The 22,422-nt window shown below is 35.9% G+C and overlaps 1 protein-coding gene across 1 annotated transcript in view; it reads right to left on the reverse strand.

Annotated features, from left to right (window-relative positions):
* Nucleotides 1–22,422, reverse strand: part of LOC123256838 (piwi-like protein 1) — a 76,109-nt gene that overhangs the window by 39,076 nt on the left and 14,611 nt on the right. Inside the window, exons 6-10 of the mRNA XM_044685396.1 lie at nucleotides 21,912–22,412; nucleotides 8,782–8,913; nucleotides 6,777–6,991; nucleotides 5,311–5,432; nucleotides 4,241–4,301 (exon numbers count right to left, since the gene is read on the reverse strand). Of these exons, the coding sequence (XP_044541331.1) occupies nucleotides 4,241–4,301; nucleotides 5,311–5,432; nucleotides 6,777–6,991; nucleotides 8,782–8,913; nucleotides 21,912–22,412 (1,031 nt within the window). The remainder of the gene's footprint in view (nucleotides 1–4,240; nucleotides 4,302–5,310; nucleotides 5,433–6,776; nucleotides 6,992–8,781; nucleotides 8,914–21,911; nucleotides 22,413–22,422) is intronic.

Genomic DNA, 22,422 nt, shown 5'->3' on the forward strand with positions numbered 1-22,422 from the left:
GAGTAAAAAAAAACCTAATTCAATAGAACAAAAAGTCACCTTAAAGGCTTTCTTCCAACAAAATATCCCATGAGAAATTCTTCAAAGAATTTTCTATGATTTAACATATTAGCTATATGTTAACTAACTATATGATTATCAATATCAAGTGGGGAATACCACCAGGTGAGAAATAACACAGAAGGATTTACGTTTGCCACAAATGTCAGCTAATAACATGGGAAATATCTAATGCAGAATCCAAATAGAAAAAGGAGATCCTATGGATGGGAAATCCTCCAGATACTTCTGTTTGTGGAGAACATTTTGCTGAGTCCTGGAACATTACAGAGCTTCTCAAATGAGATACATGATTGCTCAAAAAAAATGTTCATCTTAACTATCCATAAGCAGATGAATAATACCTTTTATGCAGACTATGATATACAGCTAGATAGAAAACTAATAGGTCCATCAGCAAATATATTGAATATGGATAATGAAGAAAACCCCAAATTGAATAGTAGGAAGTAAATACGTATGATTGCCTTTTAGAAACCTTATAATGCTCTTAATGACTTCATCTTCTTCCTTTAGAAAATCCATTAAATATGTGCATACATATGCACATATACATATATAAGATACACACATACATATATATGTATATATATATACACACACATACACACACATATATATACATATATACGTATGTCTGGGTGTGAACAGTCAATCCTTAACATTCCTGATTTTAACTCTCAATTTCAAGCACTCACACTTATTAGTAACCTTATTTTTACTTTTGAATTGGTAACACTGCATATTCTCAGCTATGCACAGTAGAGAAAAAAATGAGAGATGAGATACATGAAAGTCTCTGGAATGGCTGGTACCCTATTAAGTGCTTCACTGGTCTTATTCACCCTACTTTTGTAGAATAAAGAGTTCTCCGTGCATTCAAGGGTATCAGAGGTGAAGTTGTGACCTCAACAATCCTGGCATCTTCCAGTGTCTTCTGACAGCAGCAATTAAAATCCCAGCAATTTCTCCCTTGGCCTTCAAAGGGCAACCAAGGTACAGAGTTTTACAATAGTATAGTATTGTCTGAAATCAAAGGTTTGTTTTTTAATTAAGATGTTAGCACAAAAAGTCATAGATGTCTAGGAAATTATTAAAAAAATGTTTTGCATGTTAACAATTTTATTTTGTGCATTTCATGAATTATTTCATAGTTACTATGCTAGTAAAATGCATATTATCATAATGTTTTGATATTAAAATTATATTCATAAGATTGTATTTTCAGTAATGTCTAGGGAAAAGATCACACTTTTTGGCAACTGCAAGAACCCAATTCCCTATTTCCCATGGATTTAATATACCAACATTCACATTTTGTTCTTTTGTACTATTTTCTAGGAACACTACCACCCCTGTAAAAGTTGAAGATTGACTGGATATGTGTATTTATACTTACACACATATACACATATACATTTGAATACATATACACATATGTTTCTGGTGATGTTATATAGCTGAAAGTCAAGGCTACCCAAAATTAAAATTGAATATCACTCAAAAGGCAATGGAGAGGGGGGCAGCTGGGTAGCTCAGTGGATTGAGAGTCAGGCCTAGAGACCGGAGATCCTAGATTCAAATCTGGCCTCAGACACTTCCCAACTGTGTGACCCTGGGCAAGTCACTTGACCCCCATTGCCTACCCTTACCACTCTTCTGCCTTGGAGCCAATACACAGTATTGACTCCAAGATGGAAGGTAAGGGTTTAAAAAAAAAAGGCAATGGAGATACATGTGATAGGCATAATTAGGCTGTAATTGTACAAAGAATTTCATAGGATAAGTAATCAGACAATAAACATTTATTAAGCAATTATTACAAGCCAGGCAGAGTCAACAGAACTGGAACAAGAGTTTACAGGAGTTCATTCATGGAAAAGAGTTGCACAGAATGGACAGGTATAGATGGATGGCAATCTGAATAATTGGAAGAAATATCTGTTAGGCCAGAATTGAAATATAGTTATAATTGGATAGATGGAGCCCCATTTAATGTATAGGGCCAATGAAACCCAATATAGTAAAGTGATAATAGTATTACGATAGATGTTTCCACTTCTTCTCTTCTCAGTTTCTTTTTTAACCTCTTGAAAAGCTGGCTTCCAATTTTATTATTCCATTAAAATGGCTCTTCCACCAAAATGGAAGTTAGCAATGATCTTTTAGTTGTCATATCCAATGATCTTTACTCAATCCTCATTCTCAATGACATCTCTGTAGCCACTGACACTGTTGGTCATTCTCTCCAACTTGATACTCTCTTCTCTCTCAATTTCTAGAATACCTTTGGTTCTCCTCCTCCTCCCTATTTGGCCATTCCTCTTTCTCCTTTGCTCATCCAAATCATACCCTGGTAACTCATAGATGTCTCACAAGATTTTGTCTCAGGCCCCTTCCTCTTATTCCTCTATGTCATTTCACTTGGCAATCTCATCAGAGCCCCTGGATCTAATTATCTTCCCATGCTGACATTTCTCAGATACACCTATCCTGACCTAACCTTTTTTGCTGACCTCCAATCTTCCATCTCTAACTGCTTTTCAAACTTCTTGAACTAGATATTCAGTAGATAGCTGGACACCTCAAAACCAAACTCATTATTTTTCCCCTGAACCCATTCTACCTCCTCCCTTCTTTTTTATCATAGAGGGTAACATCTTCCTAGTTAAGGTTCACAACCTAGGATTCATCCTGGATTCCTCATTACTTCTCATTCCCCAAATGCAAGCTTTTCCAAGGTCTTTCAATTTCACCTCTACATCATCTCTTGACAACATCCCTTTCATTTACCTGCCACTGCTCTATCACTTCATACCTGTACTACTGCCATAGCTGCTGGTGGGTCTGCGTCCCTCAAATTTCTCCACACTCCAGTCCATCTTCCATTTGGCCACCAAAGGTATTTTCCTAATTTCAGGTCCAAAGACATCCTCCTTCTATTAATAAACTCCAGTGGTTCCCTATTGACTCCAAGATCAAATACAAAATCCTCCACTTGGCATTCAAAGGACTTCATACTTCTCCTATCTTTCCAGTCTTCTTCTTTATACCTTATTCTCCAATATGGACTCTTAAATTCTCCTGGCTGTTCCACAAACAAGACAGTCCATCTCTTGGCTCCACACATTTTCTCTGACTGTTCCCCCATGCCTGAAATGTTTTCCATCCTCATCTATGCCCACCATCTTTCCTAGCTTCCTTTAATTCCTAACCACAATCCCATCTTATAGAGGAAGCTTTTATGAACCCTTTTTTAACTCTAGTGGCTAACTTCTTTTTTACTTCCTATTTATCTTACATATAACTTGTTGATATACATTTGTTTGCTCATTGTTTCTCCCATTAGTTGTAAGCTCCTAGAAGGAAGGTGCTATTTTGGACCTCTTTTTGTATCTCCAGTGCTTCATACAGTTTTTGGCACACAGTAGGTACTTAGTAAATGTTTATTGACTCCCAAGATCAAAGTAGGGAAGGAATTCATTACTTAGTCAAAAAATGTTGGAAAAATTGGATGGCAGTATGGTGAAAAAAATGCTTATTTTATTAATAATCTCACAACATTTAGAATGATAATTTCTTAATAATATAATATTCTATTATCTTCCAATTTATGATTGTCATTTGCTCAAATCTCCTTTGATTATAGGAGGGAGACAAATTTTCTGTTCTATGACAAATGAAAGAAGCTAGAGGAAGTACAAGATCCTTGACCAATAAATTTTTACAAGAACAGCAAGGAAGTCAATAAGAAAGAAAAAGATTCTTCTTTTTTTTAACCAGTACAATTATATTTATTTCTAGGACATTTTAAGATGTCAGACATTTTTTCAGGAATGTCTGTAGTACAAGTTTCTCTACTGTTCTCCAATAGGTAAATTATTTTAAAAAGGCTTGATTAAAAGTTAACTTTGCCATGAATAGATACCAGATCTCCCAAAAGAAAGATCACAGCTTCCTAAAAAACATACTACAAAACTGATAGCAGCCCAATCTATTCCCAATTGAAATTGCACCATTTAATCTAACAGTAACTATAACACTTATCAAATACATCACCACAATTTGAAGAGTCATAAGCTCTTTTTTTGCTTACGAAATGTAAAGTGTTCTATATTGTTAAAGAATGTTTAAATATCCATTCCTATTATACAAACCTTGAATCTTTGGTACTTATTACTCCACTGCAAATGTCATAAAAATTGCGTCCAATTTGTACGAACTTCATGGTATTCAAAAGTCTAAAAGTTGAAAGAACACAAATTTCATTATTTATGTTCTATTTTATTCTTAAGAAGAGAATACAACTGATTAAAATGCGATATTTGTAAAGTGCTTTGTAAACCTTAAAATGCTATAGAAATCCTAGCTATTATTATTGTTTTTATTATACATAAAAGGCTTTGTAAAACTTACAGGGTTAGAGAAATGTTAGCTTTTGGCATATCTGTTCCATCCCCCTCTTGAAATAAGTTCCAATAGTAGTTGGCATCTTTATATTTGCAAAGTGCTTTACAAATATAATATCATTTGATCTTCACAACAACCCTGGAAGTTATGTACTATTAAAATGAGAATAATAATAGCCTCTACCTTGCAAGGTTCTTGTGAGGGTCAAATGAAATAATATTGGTAAAATGCTTAGCAGAATGCCTGAACATACTATATACTTAAATGTTTTTCTCTTTTTACCCCTCTGATCAATATTATCCCCATTTTATACTTAGAAAATCAAAGGAACAAGAGGTTAAGTGATTTATCCAGAGTCACACAGCTAATAAATAAAGGTCTGAGGCCAGATTTCAACTCAGGTCCTCCTGAGTTCAGGTCCAGGAGAGTTTATTTAAACGTGTCTCTCTACAGAAAAATTGTTAATGATCATTAATTGAGTTCAAATTATTTATTGAGAAAAAATCTACTTGGTATTTACAATGCTGACCCTTTGAAGCTGCTGATTAGACTAAGGGTCTATAGAGCAGCAGGTTGGAACAATTCATTATACTTTCTCTCTATTAAACATACTTATATAAGTATCTTCTTCCAGAGTGGTCTTCCTTCCATTAAGTTACTGATGGGGGAAGGAGTTGAAGTCTACATTGAGAATAAAACTACATATGAAATTCTTTACTATCCAAAATGTTTGGATTTCAAATATCAAAAAGGGTTACAGGAATGCACTTCATTTCACTAATGTTGACCACATCTAAACATAAATTTGGGTTCCAAGAAAGTGAAAAATGTCCAACAAACCTTTTGAAAATAACATTGTAAAACTGTAAGCAAGTTGGTGAATTAGGTGAGAGTTCATTGGTTAAAGTGATAGTTATTCTCACGTTCTCTCCGCTGTCTGTCTGACTGAACAGCTCAGTAACCTGTAAAAATAATAATAAGAAGAAGAAGCATTCCTAATAGATTATCAAAATGGAAAAACGGGGACAACAAAAACAGTGAAGCAAAATTATGAAGTCAGTTTACTTTCTGGGATACTCCCAGAAGTATAAATCTCTCTTTCCCAAAACTATCCTGGGTTTACAAGACAAGTATTTTACAGTCAATCCTGGGGTCAATCTGATAGTCTATTAAATGGAGGTTATTTTCATTAAAACCAGATTCCTTTAGTAGCTAAGCTCAGCAACAGAAACTTGTAAAAAAAGAATGTCCAGTTATGCAGTTTGGCTTTCTAAAATCCACCTCGAGCAAATGTTTAATGAATAGTAATGTCTGTTCTAGACATTCTTCTGTTTTGGATTTTGAGGACTGCAAAAAGATAGGAAAGAAAATAAAGAAATAAGGAAACCCAATTTCAGTAGCTGTGTCTGTATCAAAACTGTAATCTTCCTTTTAAACATATCTTTGAAGGATGGGAAAGAGAAGACTATATCTGAAATCTCATTGACTTAGGGAACCCTCTGATAAGGAAAGTCACTCTATCCATGTAGATCAGCACCTTCTCTGAAACTCGGTCTTAGAGACACCTAAGAAGTTAGTGACTTCAAGGTTAGGACAGTTATTTAAGCTGGGGCAACATGAGGTTATAGTTGCACCAGGATATATCAGAAGCAGGATTTGAACCAAAGTCAGATAGTTTTAAGCTTTTCATCAGACTGGTTTTTTTGTTTGTTTGTTTTTTTACTTGTCTATTAGAGAATAGTAATCTTTAATACAGACATTCCTGAAAAAAGATCTGACAGCTAAAAATTGTCTACCACACCTTGTTAGTCCAAATATGAGTTATCTCCCTAAAGTGACACCTTTGAAAGGAAAATATTGCAATGTCCAATTACAGACTACAATGGGGCTTGCTATCAGAGGTCTTTAATAGTAGGTATTTAATAAAATTTATTGTGCAAACCAGATGTGTTGGGAAGTATTGGGGAATTATAGCCTCCTAGACCAATGTGGTACCTTAATTGCAAAGAACTTTTGATTCATCTTTGCAGGTTCTAATATCAATATTGGAAGTTAAATCAATTAACAAGAATTTATTATGACTAGCACACTGGTCTGTAGGATACAAAAGCAAGTGGTAGATATTTCTGGGTTTTAATCAAATCTCCACCAGCTATAAGACTTTTGGACTTAAGCTACCTTAAAAATGGACTATACCATTGCCTGATATCATATTTGCTTCTATCACAATTGGCAATTACAGTGATTGCACCATATTCTCTTTAAAAGCCTCAAAGCTGCAACACTAATAAAAAATATTATTTTACCTTGTTTTGTAGTCTGTGGAGTAAATATAATATTGTCCCATCAAAAGAATAACGACTTCCTAGATGTGCTTTTTGCATGTCAAGTAAAGTTGAACGGAGTTTTCTAGAATCCATCTGTGGGTTGAAGTCAACATGGTACTGGTACAGTGCCCATTGGGGAAGCGATGTCAGGCGGAAATGGTTTGTCTTCAAGAAGACTTTCCTTCCTGAAGTACCTGAAAGATTGGACCAGATTGATACCCTTTGGGACATCAAGTCTGCTTGTTTTCCCCATCATTTCTAATGCTCTATTTCTTCCAAGACTCCAGACTAAAGTGCCACAATGAATTGGAGTTCTCAGAGACAGACCTGACTCTCAGGGACACTAATTTAAGAGCCATTTGAGGGGATATAAAAGTATGCCTTTAGAACGTGAACTAAGTCAAAGGACTAGTCCAATAGCATCAAAGGACTCCTATGGAAAACTCAGGTCTGCAAAAGATTTCCAAGAACTATTTAATGACCTAAATATTCTGTGCCTTAAGAGTTGAGCTAAGCTGAATCAGCTGTGAAACAGCAAACAGGCTTACTCTCCTCTGATATACAATTTGAATTCAGCGTCTAAACAGGCAGTCTTACCCAGAAAGACAAAGGATGGTGTCTCAGGTGACATTCTGACAGCAAAGAATTCCTTACACCTACCTTATGGCTTAGGTACGAGAATAGATATGTAAGAATGAATGATAAAGTATTTCTTAAATGTTTTACTATGTGCCAGGCTGGCAGCTCGGTGGCACTTTGGATAGGGTACCAAATCTGGAGTCAGGAAGACTCATCTTCCTGAGTTCTAATTTCACCTCAGACATTTACTAAGAAGGTGACCCTGGCCAAGTCACTTGATCCTATTTGCCTCAATTTCCTAATTCATAAAATGAGTTAGAGAAGGAAATGGCAAGCTACTCCAGGATCTTTGCCAAGAAAACCCCAAATAGAGTCACGAGAAATTAGACATAACTGAAAACAACTGAACCATAGCAATAAAAAAATGGGCCAGACACTGTGCACTAACTGATTATATAAACACAAGCAAGGCAGACAGTTTTGCCTCAAGAAGCATATGTTTTAATGGGGAAAGACCAAAAGCTGGAAGGGATGGAGGTGGAATACAAGTATAGCAGCAAGGTTTGTTAATGTCTGGGAAGTGCTGCAGTGGCCTGGTTCTGGCCAAAATAAAGTGAATATTTCCTATCAGAGTCAGATAATAATAAAAAAAAAATCAAAATCTCATAGCAATAACAATTGACATTATTGCTTCACTTGGCAAAGCCACAAAACAGAATTAAACCTTCTTAAAAGGTCAAATCCCCTTAAGAGGGAAATCTCTCTAGAGCAAAAGTTTCTGAGAATGAGACAACAACCCAGGGATATTTGGTGCAACCAGGATTCAAAGCAAAGAAGGGACATTCCTTGAGTTCATCATAATGCTTGGGTCAGGTGGGTTTCATGTTTAAAAAGAAACATTGGAAATTGTGTTCCCCTAGTACAAATGTGGGGGAAGGGCAAAAGATGGACCAGATCTTCTTCCAGGACCTTCTCATGTTGAGCAAAACAAACTGATTAGTGTTAGACACTGAATCTGTGACTTAATTCACTTTGTGAGCCCCAATCCTGGGATGAGGGGGGCAATTCCTTCCTCTAGTATTCCAGGGAGGGAATCTTTCCAGCACTTAACTAACTGTCTTAACAGTTAATTATCTTGGAAAGGTTAAGTAACTTGCTCAGGGTTCCACAGATAGGGATTGAACCCAGATGTCCTGGGCTTCAGGCCAGTTTCTATCTCTACTATGCAATACTACCTTCAATAAAACTAAACTAGAGGGAAAAAAATAGACAAAGTGAGAGAGACACTTGAATTTTGCCATTACACTAAGTTTAGATAACCTTCTCAAAGATGTACATGCTACTTGAACAGATATTGTGTACTATGGAAAAAAGAAAATACTGGAGTTCTGAGAAATTGACTCACCTCTTTTGGACTCTATGAAATGATGTAGTTGTTGCCTAGTATTCACACCAAGGTCATGAGGATTCTGTGCACCAGGTCGTTTCTTCCTCTGCAATGGCCTCTTACTTCTGACTGAGACTTCACCCCTTCCTTCTGTTGGCAAAAAATAAAGTTCAACATTTATTAAGCTGTAGATCTGGATCATAAGACCATACTTCTTATGGTACTTTGTAAGCTTTCTATACATTCCCATTTCATATGAATAAAAAGAAATTATCCCTTAGTGTTATTAAGGGAAATCACTGAAAACAAGTAATCAATAATCAATCCACACACATTAAGGGCCAGCTGTGTGTCAGGCCCTGTGCTAATAGCTGAGAACACAAATAAAACACAAGAGTCCCTGCCCTCAAGAAGCTTATGTTATGACAGAAGAGGCAAACTCTGATAGAAATGACTGATAGAGATAGAGATGAGAGAGAGAGAGAGAGATCTAGCAGTACATTCAAGATATACACAGAATGGCTACAAAGATAACTTTGGAGGGGTGGAATTGGCAGGAGATTAGATGTAAAAGGCTTCTCAAAGGCCAAGACATTTGAGCCTAGTCTTAAAGAAAGCAAGGGCTTTTGCAAATCAGATGTGAAGAGGGAGAACAATCTAAGCAAAAAAGAAAGGTAAGTTAGCAAACAAGTTTAAAGGTTGTCATCTACCAGGCTCAGGAAAAGGCAGTTCAAATGAAGAAAGGTGGCTTCTCAATGATCTTAGGAACGTGAGAACAAAATTTCAACTCAAGCATGGAGATAAAGAATTCAATGTATTATACAGATGAACTGTAAGAGTCTAATTACTGTGCATACTTATTTTTAGAAAGAACAAATAATTGACAAAATTTTTGTTCCTTTTGGTGCATAAATTACTAAGAATAATCATCAGCAAAGCCCAGAGGACATATTCAAAAATCTTTTAAATAAAAAAAATCACTTTTTCTGATAACACATCATTCCTACTTATTCCTTGAATTGCAAAGATCACCCTCTTTTCATAAAGGGTGTGCCAGACAAGTTTAGCCTCTAGTAAATTCTACTAGGCTATAAAATCTCAAGTTTTGTATCAAAACAGATAATATCTGCATTTTGAAGTCCAGTCTAGAAATATAGTGGAATATTTAGTACTTCACCAGTAAGCTAACTACTTAGTAAAGAATACTCCAGTCACGTCAACTCATGAAACCAAGCAGGAGAACAATAGTAGAGGACAGGAGTTAAGAATACTACAGTTGAAACTCACTACAAGCATTGATTAGTTCTTGGTATTCTAAATGTGATGCCTTTATTTAATAACATTCAAGAACTGGTCTAGAATAGGAATTTTTAGTCTGGGATATTGATAATTGATAGATTTCATGGAGTCTAAGAACTTAAGTGGGACAAATAAATGGTCACATTCTTATTTTCACTAACCTCTAACTGAAATTTAGCATTTTCTTTCATTATTTAAAACTAAGGGGTTCTGGGCTAAGATGGCGGCAGAGTAAAAAGCAGCTGCTTAACCTCTCCTAACCCACACATATAGGACTCCTCAAGAAGACATAAAAACAAATCCAGACAAACGAAGGGACTCCACAACAGGGCACAGCATTGAAGGTACGTGGAATCAGGGCATTTCCATGCTATAAAGGGGTGAAACAGCTCTCACTAAAACGCGAGCTGAGCAACCCCCTCCCCTACACATACCACCTACAGGGCCAAAGCCAGCACAAAAGAGTTAGAGCAAGTTTGGGGCACCCATTAAGTCCTTGGCAGAAACCTGGAATCACCAGGGCCTGTTCCTGAGAGCAGCAAGACTTAAGACCCAAAGAGGCTAAAGAACACGTGGACTTTGAACACAGACCTTGAGTGCAGGCATGGCCGCGGATCCTGAGCGCAGGCGCGAACCTTGGATGGTGACCCAGTGCAGAGGGATGCACAACTGTGGGAAGCAGCACCCTGAGACCGTTAAAGGAGCTTCAGGCAGAGGAACAATCAAGGGGACCACCAGGAGGCTTGACCCTGAGAATAACTAGACCTGAGACCTCAGGAGCCTAAAGAACACTGACAGACCCTGGGTGTGAGGATAAAGCTGAGTGGGCACTGGGCTAACAATGGCAAGCCAGACACAGGAACTCCAGAAGAGAAAGATCAAGAATAAACGTTTAACACTTGACAACTTTTACACAGAAAAAATCCAGACAACAGAGCAAACAGCAGAGGAGAACAAACAAGTAACCATATCCAAACATTCCCCAAAAAATGAAAACTGGTCACAAGGTCTTGAAGAGTTAAAATCTGAGATTATGAGAAAGATGGAAGAGATCAGGCAAAAAAAATAACAGTTTAAAAGGCAGAATTTTGCAATGGGAAAGTGAGGCTCAGAAATCAAATGAAATGATAAGCAAATTGAAGACCAGAAATGACCAGGTAGAAGCCTTGAAGAAACAAACAGACCAGATTGAAGAGGAAAACCAAAAGATTATAGCCTAAAACCAGTATCTGAAGGCTAAAATTGGGCAATTAGAAAAAGATGCCCCCAAATCAAAAGAATTGAGAAGCAAATTTGAGACCAAAGTCAAACAGCTGGAAAACAGGATAGACCAAATCAAAAAGGGAAATCAAAAGATTATAGCAGAAAATCAGTCTCTAAAGACAAGAACTGGGCAAGTAGAAGCCAATGATCTCTCAAGACAGCAAGAACAAATAAAGCAAAGTCAAAAGACTTTGATAAAATAGAAGGAAATATGACATATCTCACTGAGAAATTGACAGATCAAAAAAACAGGTATAGAAGAGACAATTTGAGAATCATTGGTCTTCATGAAAAAAAATTAATATAAATTTGGACTCTATACTAAAAGAAATTATTCAGCAAAACTGCCCTGAAGTTCTACAACAAAAGAGCAATATAGACATTGAAAGGATTCATAGATCACCCTCTACACTAAACCCTTAAAAGACAACCCCCAGGAATATAATAGCCAAATTCAAGAGCTTCCAAGTAAAAGAAAAATTTTTACAAGAAGCCAGAAAGAGACAATTCAGATATCAAGGAGCACCAATCAGGATCACACAGGATCTGGCAGCCTCCACACTACAAGACCACTAGGCTTGGAATATGATATTCAGAAAGGCAAAAGAACTGGGTCTATAACTAATGATCACCTACCCATCAAAACTGACTATATACTTCCAGGGGAAAATATGGGCATTCAACAAGATAGAAGACTTCCAAGTATTTGCACAGAAAAGACCAGGACTAAATGGAAAGTTCAATATCCAACCACAAAAACCAAGCGAAACATGAAAAGGTAAATAAGAAACAGAGGGGAAAGAAAGAAAACTCTTATTTTTAAATTTGCCTAAATAGTATCCACTATTATAGCAATTAGAAGAATTATTCACAGGGAGAGGTTGGAATACTAAATGGTCTAAGATGATTGGGGTTGGGAGGGAAAGAGGGGGGTGAATAGTAGATGGCACCAAGAGAAACTTGAATGAATAAGAAAAATAGGATATTCTGTTACACACAAAGAGGGCATGGGAAGGGGAGAGGACAAATACTATTATAAGAAGGAGAGGAGAGCATTAAGAGGTAATATTTAAACCTTACTCTCAGTGGAATTAACCCTGAGAGGGAAGAGTAGCTATATCCATTGGGATATAGAACTCTATCTAACCCTACTGAGAAAGTCAGAAGGGATAAACCAAGGGGAGCAGGGGATTGGGGAGGCCAAAAAAAGGAGGGGAGGAGAAGGGGGAAGGAATTCATTAGGCCTTAAAAATAAAAAGAGGGGAATAAGTGAGAGGGTGGAAAGGGAAGTAAATCAAGGGAGAGGACAAGGGTTACTGGTTTAAAACAAACCCCTGGTATAAAAGGAAATAGCCTAAGAAGAAGGGGTAGAACTAGGAGAGGATACCAACATGCTGGTGAATACACAACTGATAATTATAACTCTGAATATGAATAGAATGAATTCACCCATAAAACAGAAGCAAATAGCAGAGTGGATTAGAAACCAAAATACCATATCTTGTCTGCAAGAAACACATATGAGGCAGGTGGACATATAAAGATTTAAGGTAAAGGGTTGGAGCAAAATATTTTGGGCTTCAAATGAGAAAAAGAAGGTAGGAATGGGGATCATGATTTCTGACAAAGCCAAAGTAAAAATAAATGTGATTAAAAAAGACAGGGAAGGTTATTACATCCTGATAAAAGGTGGTATAGAAAATGAGGAAATAACAGCTCTCAATATGTATGCATCAAATGGCATGGCATCCAAATTCCTAAAGGAGAAACTGGAAGAGTTTAAGAAGGAAATAGATAGTAAAACCATACTAGTGGGAGATCTAAATATTCCTCTTTCAGATCTAGATAAATCAAACCAAAAAGTAAATAAGAAAAAGATAAGAGAGGTGAATGAAGTCCTAGAAAAATTAGATTTAATGGATATGTGGAGAAAAATAAATAGGGACAAAAAGGAATACACCTTCTTTTCAGCTGCACATGGTACATTCACAAAGATTGACCATGTAATAGGGCATAGAAACATCACAAACAAATGCAAAAGAGCAGAAATAATAAATGTAACCTTCTCAGATCATAATGCAATTAACATAATAATGAGGACACCTGGACAGGCAAATCAAAAACTAATTGGAAATTAAATAATATGATTCTCCAAAACCAGTCAGCTAAAGAAGAAATCATAGAAACAATCAACATTAAAGAGAATGACAATGATGAGACATCCTACCAAACTCTGTGGGATGCAGCTAAGGCAGTACTCAGGGAAATTTATATCCTTGAGTACATATATTAACAAATTAGGGAGGGCAGAGATTAATGGATTGGGCATGCAACTTAAACTAGAAGGTGAGCAAATTAAAAATCCCCAGATGAAAACTAAATTAGAAATACTAAAAATCAAGGGAGAAATTAGTTAAATCAAAAGTAAAAGAATTATTGAATTAATAAATAAGACTAGAAAAGCTGGTATTTTGAAAAAAACAGATAAAATAGACAAAGTACTAGTCAATCTAATTTAAAAAAGGAAAGAAGAAAACCAAATCATCAGTATCAAAGATGAAAAGGGAGACCTCAATTCTAATGAAGAAGAAATCAAGGCAATCATTAAAAACTATTTTGCCCAATTACATGGCAATAAATTTAGCAATCTAGGTGATATGGGTGAATATTTGCAAAAACATAAATTGCCTAGATTAACAACAGAAGAAATAGAATACTTAAATAATCCCATATCAGAAAAAGAAATTGAACAAGCCAAAGAACTCCCTAAGAAAATCCCCAGGGCCTGATGGATTCACAAGTGAATTCTATCAAACATTCAAAGAACAATTAATCCCAATACTATAAAAATTATATGATATAATGAGCAAAGAAGGAGTCTTACTAATTTCCTTTTATGACATAAATATGGTACTGATTCCAAAGCCAGGTAGATCAAAAACAGAGAAAGAAAACTACAGACCAATCTCCTTAATGAACATAGATGCAAAAATCTTAAATAGAATACTAGCAAAAAGACTCCAGCATGTGATCACAAGGATTATTCATTATGATCAGGTGGGATTTACACCAGGAATGCAAGGATGGTTCAACATTAGGAAAACCATCCACATAATTGACCATATCAACAAGCAAACCAATAAAAACCACATGATTATATTCACAGATGCTTAAAAAGCCTTTGACAAAATACAACACCCATTCCTACTGAAAACACTAGTAATTATAGGAATAGAAGGTCCTTTCCTAAAAGTACTAAACAGTATATATCTTAAACCATCAACAAGCATCATATGCAATGGGGATAAATTAGAAACCTTTCCAATAAGATCAGGAGTGAAACAAGGATGCCCATTATCGCCTCTATTTAATATTGTATTAGAAACACTAGCAGTAGCAATTAGAGAAGAAAAAGAAATTGAAGGTATTAAAATAGGTAATGAGGAGACTAAGCTATCTCTTTGCAGATGATATAGCAGTCTACTTAAAAAATCCTAGAGAATCAACTAAAAAGCTAGTAGAAATAATGAACAACTTTAGCAAAGTTGCAGGATACAAAACAAATGTACATAAATCATCAGCTTTTCTATATATTTCCAACACATCACAGCAGTGAGAGGTAGAAAGAGAAACACCATTTAAAATCACCCTAGACAATATAAAATACTTAGGAATCTATCTACCAAAACAAATACAGGAATTATACAAAAACAACTACAAAACACTTTTCAAACAATTAAAACTAGATCTAAACAATTGGAAAAACATTGATTGCTCATAGGTAGGATGAGCTAACATAATAAAAATGACCATTCTACCTAAATTAATTTACTTATTTAGTGCCATACCTATCAAACTATCAAAAAAAACTTTTTTACTGAATTAGAAAAAAACTATAATAAAGTTTATTTGGAAGAAAAAAAGATCAAGAATATCAAGGGAAATAATGGAAAAAAACGTGAAGGAAGGTGGCTTAGCAGTACCAGATATTAAGCTATCCTATAAAGCAGCAGTCATCAAAACAATATGGTACTGGCTAAGAGACAGAAGGGAGGATCAGTGGAATAGACTCAGGGTAAGTGACGCCAGCAAGACAGTGTTTGATAAACCCAAAGAGCCCAACTTTTGGGACAAAAATCCACTATTTGACAAAAACTGCTGGGAAAATTGGAAAACAATATGGGAAAGATTAGCTTTAAATCAACATCTCACACCCTACACCAAGACAAATTCAGAATGGGTAAATGAATATAAGGAGGGAAACTATAAATAAGTTAAGTGAACATAGAATACTTTACTTGTCAGATCTCTGGGAAAGGAAAGATTTTAAAACCAAGCAATAGTTAGAAAAGATTACAAAATGTAAAATAAATAATTTTGATTATATTAAATTAAAAAGGTTTTGTACAAACAAAAACAATGCAACCAAAATCAGAAGGTAAACAACAAACTGGGAAAAAATCTTTATAACAAAAAATTCTGACAGAGGTCTAGTTATTCAAATATACAAGGAACTAAATCAATTGTATGAAAAATCAAGCCATTCACCAATTGATAAATGGGCAAGGGACATGAATAGGCAATTTTCAGATAAAGAAATCTAAAGTATCAATAAGCACATGAAAGAGTGTTCTAAATCTCTAATAATTAGAGAAATGCAAATCAAAACAACTCTGAGGTACCACCTCACACCTAGCAGATTGGCTAAAATGATAGCAGGGGAGAGTAATGAATGTTGGAGGAGATGTGAAAAAATTGGGACGTTAATGTACTGCTGGTGGAGTTGTGAGCTGATCCAACCATTCTGGATGGCAATTTGGAATTATGCCTAAAGAGCGCTAAAAGAATGCCTGCCCTTTGATCCAGCCATAGCATTGCTGGATTTGTACCCCAAAGAGATCATGGATAAACAGACTTGTACAAAAATATTTATAGCTGCATCTACACTGAAGGACTGGAAGGCATGGAATATGATATTCTGGAAAGCAAGGTAACTAGGTCTACAACCAAGAATAAACTACCCAACAAAACTGACTATATTCTTGTATGGTCATTTAATAAAATAGAAGACTTCCAAGCATTCATGAAGAAAAGACTTGACTTAAACAGAAAATTTGATATCCAAACACAGAACTCAAGAGAATCACCAAAAGGTAATTAAGAGAGGGGGGGAAAAAACAAAACATTTTTAAGGGACCCAATAAATTCAAATTATTTGTATCCCTATAAGAAAAGATGATATGGTAACTCAAAAATTGTTATTATCAGTAGGACAGGTAGAAGAACTAAACTTAGAGGGAGCAGTGACAAACTGTATAGGATGAAAAGTCAAGATATATATATATATATATAAATCTAGAGGTAAAAAGAGGATAATATTAAGAGAAATGGGAAATGAGACAAAATGGGGTAAATTTATATTTCATAAAGAAGTTCATGGTGGGAACAGGGGAGAAGACCAATACACTCGAAGGGTAAAAAGAGGTTGGAGACAGGAAATATTTAATTTTTACATGCATTGAAATTGACTAAAAGAGGGAAGAACCATCAGATCCATTGGGGCAGAGAATTGATTCATTCCCTATAGAGAAGTAGAAGGGTAACAAATGGACTGGTGGGGAGGGAAGCGATACTAGGGAGGGAGAGTGTAGGGGGTAACCTAAAAAGACCCTAAAGAAAAATAAGAAGTGAATAAGAAGGGAAGGGGAGGAAGGTAAATAAAATAAGGGTGGGGATTAGGGAGACTGATTAAAAACAAAACACTGGTCTAGAAGGAAATAGTGAAAGAAGAAAGGGCAGGACAACGAGAAGATATCAAAATGTTGGGGAATACACAGGTGGTAATCATAACTGTGAATGGGATGAACTCACCCATAAAACTGAAACAAAGAGCAGAGTGGATTAGAAACCAAGATCCTACCATATATTGTCTACAAAAAAACACATGAGGCAGGGTAAAGGTAAAAGGCTGGAGCAAAATCTATTGAGCATCAATGGAGAAAAAGAAAGCCGGATTTGAAATCATTATATCTGACAAAGCCAAAGTAAAAGTAGATCTAGTTAAAAGAAATAGGGAAGGTAATTACATCCTGATAAAAGAAAGTATAGACAATGAGGGAATATCAGTACTCAACATATATGCACCAAATGGTATAGCATCCAAATTTCTAAAGGAGAAATTGGGGGATCTTAAGGAGAAAATAGATAATAAAACTATACTAGTGATATTCCTGAACCTTCCTCTATCACATCTAGATGAATCAAACCAAAAAATAAATAAGAAAGAGGTAAGATATGTGAATGAAATCTTAGAATTGGAGTTGATAGATACATGGAGAAAAATAAATAGGGACAAAAAGGAATACACCTTCTTTTCAGCAGCACCTGGTACATTCACAAAGATTGACCATGTACTAGGGCATGAAAACATGGTAAACAAATTCACAAAAGCAGAAATAAATGCAACCTTTTCAGATCATAATGTAATAAAAATAATAATTAGCAAGGGTTCATGAAGAGGCAAACCAAAAATTAATCGGAAATTAAATAATGATTCTCCAAAATCAGTTAAAGAACAAATAATAGAAACAATTAATAAGTTCTTTGAAGAGACAATGATGAGACATCTTACCAAAATCTATGGGATACAGTCAAAGCAGTACTCAGGGGGAAATGTATATCCTTGAGTGCATATGTTAACAAATTAGGGAGAGCAGAGATCAATGAATTGGGCATGCAAATTAAAAAACTAGAAAGCCAACAAATTAAAAATCCTCAGATGAAAACTAAATTACAAATCCTAAAAATTAAAGGAGAAATTAATAAAATCGTAAGTAAAAGAACTATTGAATTAACAAATAAGATTAGAAGCTGGTACTTTGAAAAAACAAATAGAATAGATAAAATACTGGTCAATCTAATTAAAGAAAGGAAAGAAGTAAACCAAATTCATAGTACCAAAGATGAAAAGGGAGAACCCTCACCTCTAATAAAGAGGAAATTAAAGCAATTAAAAACTATTTTGCCCAATTATATGGCAATCTAGGTGATATGGGTGAATATTTGCAAAAACATAAATTGCCTAGATTAAAAGAAGAAATAGAATACTTAAATAATCCCATATCAGGAGAAGAAATTGAACAAGTCATCAAAGAACTCCCCTAAGAAAAAAATCCCTAGGCCCTGATGAATTCACAATTGAATTCTATCAAACATTCAAAGAATAACTAATCTCAATATTATACAAACTATTTGACACAATAAGCAAAGAAGAAGTTCTACCAAATTCCTTTTATGACACAAATATGGTACTGATTCCAAAACCAGGCAGGTCAAAAACAAAGAAAGAAAACTATAGACCAATCTCCTTAATGAACATACATGCAAAAATCTCAAATAGAATACTAGCAAAAAGACTCCAGCATGTGATCACAAGGGTTATCCATCATGATCAGGTGGGATTTACACCAGGAATGCAAGGATGGTTCAATATTAGGAAAACCTTCCACATAATTCACCATATCAATAAGCAAACCAACAAAAAATCACATGACTATCTCAATAAATGCAAAAAAAGCCTTTGACAAAATACAACACTCATTCCTATTGAAAAAACTAGAAAGTATAGGAATAGAAGGGCCGTTCCTAAAAATAATAAACAGTATATATCTAAAATCATCAGCAAGTACTGCAATGGGGCAAGTTAAAAGCCTTCCCAATAAGAACAGGAGTGAAGTAAGGGTGCCCATTATCACCTCTATTATTTAATATTGTACTAGAAATGCTAGAGGTAGCAATAGGAGAAGAAAAAGAAATTTAAGGGACTAAAGTATGCAATGAGGAAACTAAACTATCACTCTTTGCAGATGGTATGATGGTTTACTTAAAGAATCCTAAAAAATCAACTAAGAGGCTAGTGGAAATAATTTACAACTTTACCAAATGTGCAGGGTACAAAATAAACCCATACAAATCATCAACATTTCTATATATTTCCAACACAGCTCAGCAGCAGGAGTTAGAAAGAAAAACTCCATTTAAAACCACTCTAGATAATATAAAATATTTAGGAATCTATCTACCAAGACAAACAGGAATTATATGATCACAACTACAAAACACTTTTTGCACAATTAATACTGGATCTAAATAATTAAAAAAACATTAATTGCTCATGGGTAGGATGAGCTAATATAATAAAAATAACAACCCAAACCAAATTAATTTGCTTATTTAGTGCCATACCTATCAAACTACCAAAAAAACTTTTTTATAGAATTAGAAAAAAAGCAAAACAAAGTTCATCTGGCAGAACAAAAGATCAAGAATATCTAGGAAAATAATGAAAAAAAAATGTGAAGGAAGGTGGCCTAAAAGTACCAGATCTTAAACTATACTATAAAGCAGTGGTCACCAAAACAATATGGTACTGGCTAAGAGACAGAAGGGTGGATCAATGGAATAGACTTGGGATAAATGACCTCAGGAAGCCAGTGTTTGATAAACCCAAAGATCTCATCTTTTGGGACAAGAACTCACTATTTAACATAAACTGCTAGAAAAATTGCAAAAAGTATGGGAAAAATTAGGTTTAGATCAACATCTTATGCCCTATACCAAATAAAGTCAAAATGGATAAATGACTTAAATATAGGGAATTAAATCATGAATAAATTACGTGAACATAGAATAGTATACCTGTCATATCTGTGGGATCAAATCTGACCTCAGGCACTTCCTAGCTGTTAGACCCTGGGCAAGTACTTAACCCCCATTGCCTAGCTCTTACTATTGATTCTAGGATGGAAGGGTTTTAAAAATGAAAAGCAGGAAACTTGGGGAAAATATTTTTAAGCAAGATTCTCTTATAAAGACTTCATCTCTCAAATATGTAGAGAAACAAGTCATTCCCCAATTGATGATAGGTCAAAAGATATGAAAAGGTAGTTTTCAGACAAAATCAAAGCCATAATCATATGGTAAAATAAACTAAATCACTATTGAGTAGAGAAATGCAAATTAAACAACTCTGAGATACCATATTATACCTTTCAGATTGGCTAATATGACAGAAAAAGAAAATGACAAATGATGGAACTAAAAGGGAGAAGTGGAACTACAGTGAAACAACCTGCTCACTCCTACATGTTGGAGGAGTGCCTGGGGTGGCAGAGCCGAAGGGAGGGAGCCTGTCCAGTGGGGGCAGGGAAGCAGTGGAATGGGGACCAGCCCAGCCCCCAAAACAACAAGGGACCTGGTAGCAAAGAGTACTGAATATACCTAAACAAAATAGCTAATGTTCCCAAGAGTAAGCCAGCAGAACTACTTCCTTAACAAACACACCATGAAGAACAAAGTCAATCAGGTCCACTCTAAGTAGAAGAGAAGAGTACTCTCTGTAAGGTCTGAGCAGTGCACTCTTTCTCTTAAGAAAAGAAAAGAATCTCAACAGATAGATAAAGTAAAGAGGGTGGGGGAACAATTAGAAAAATGAGCAAATGACAAAAACAAACAAACAAACAAGCAAAAAAACCAAACAACAACCCTGACCTTAGAAAGTTAGTTTAATGATAGGGAAGACCAAAATATGAACTCAGACGAGGACAACAGAGCCAAAAAGGAAACATGTGATGCCTCAATGTCAAGTGTGAAAGGATGTAAAGCCTCAAAAGAATCCTTGGAAGAACCTGAAAATAAATTTAAAAACAAATAATAAGAGAATTGACAGAAAAACTCAGAAATTATGGGAGGAGCATGGGAGGAGAGAGAATGGCTGAAGAAAAAAAGCTCCCTAAGCAATAGAATTAATCAAAGAAAATGGAGGCCAAAAAAACCACTGAATAAAACTCTTTAAAGAGTAGGACTAGCCAGATGGAAAAGGAAACACAAAAATTCAAGGAAGAAATGACTCCCTAAAAATTACAAATGGACAAATAAAAGCTAATTATACCATAGGACAGCTGGAAACAATAAAACAAGACGAAAAAATAAAAAATAGCTCACTGGGAAAATGACAGACCTGGAAAATAAATCCAGAAGAAATAATCTAAGAATCCTCATAATACCTGAAAGTTAAAAAAATCAGCCTAGATACCATATTATTAGAAATCATTAGGGAAAACTGCCTGGATATCTTTGAACAAAATAAAATACCCCAGGACAATTGTAGCCAAATTCCAGAACCCTCAGGCCAAGGGAAAAGTATTAGAAGCTGCCAGAAGGAAACAATTCAAATATTGAAGTGCTATTGCTAGGATTACACAGGACCTAGACACATCAACATTTAAGGACCAGAAGGCATGGAATATGATACTTCAAAAGGCAAAGGATCTAGGACTACTACCTAGAATTACATGCCCATCAAAATTGAACATAATTCTCTAAGGGAAAGAATTGGTATTTCATGAAATAAAGGAATTTAAACTTTAATGACCAAAAAAAGCTATACTTAATAGAAAGGGTGGGAGAGAAGGAGAGAATTCAGAACTCAAAAACATTTTAAAATTAATGTTAAAAATAAATACATTTTTTAAAAAGGGAACAAAAAATCTCATAACAATTGTTCACCCCTATACCCACAACATCACCTGGAAATGCTGATGCTCCCTGCTCAGCAGCTCCTTCTGCTTCACTTGGTTCTCCATGACTACTGAGTGTAGGTCCACGAGGGTGTGTTTCTGACTGAGCCTGTCCATTTCTCCGAGTCGATGTTTCTGAACTAGTCCTACGAACCACGTCTGTCCACATCACATTCTGGAGTGTTGATGGTGTCTGAGGCAATCTTGAAGTTGAACTTGGTGTTCGAGCTGGAGTCAAGGCTGGAAATGGTTCGGGAGTTGGTGCTGCCTCCCAGGCTGGTGGGGCCTCCTGGGCTGCTGAGGCTTTCAGGGCTGGTGGGGCCTTCCGGGCTGGTGGGGCCTCCCGGGCTGCTGCGGCCTTCCCGGCTGGTGGGGCCTCCCGGGCTGGTGGGGCTTTCTGGGCTGCTGCGGCCTCCCGGGCTGGTGGGACCTCCCGGGCTGCTGCGGCTTTCGGGGCTGGTGGGGCCTCCCGGGCTGCTGCGGCCTTCCGGGCTGGTAGGGCCTCCCGGGCTGGTGGGGC

Source organism: Gracilinanus agilis, chromosome 1, assembly GCF_016433145.1.
Source record: "Gracilinanus agilis isolate LMUSP501 chromosome 1, AgileGrace, whole genome shotgun sequence".
NCBI lineage: Eukaryota > Metazoa > Chordata > Mammalia > Didelphimorphia > Didelphidae > Gracilinanus > Gracilinanus agilis.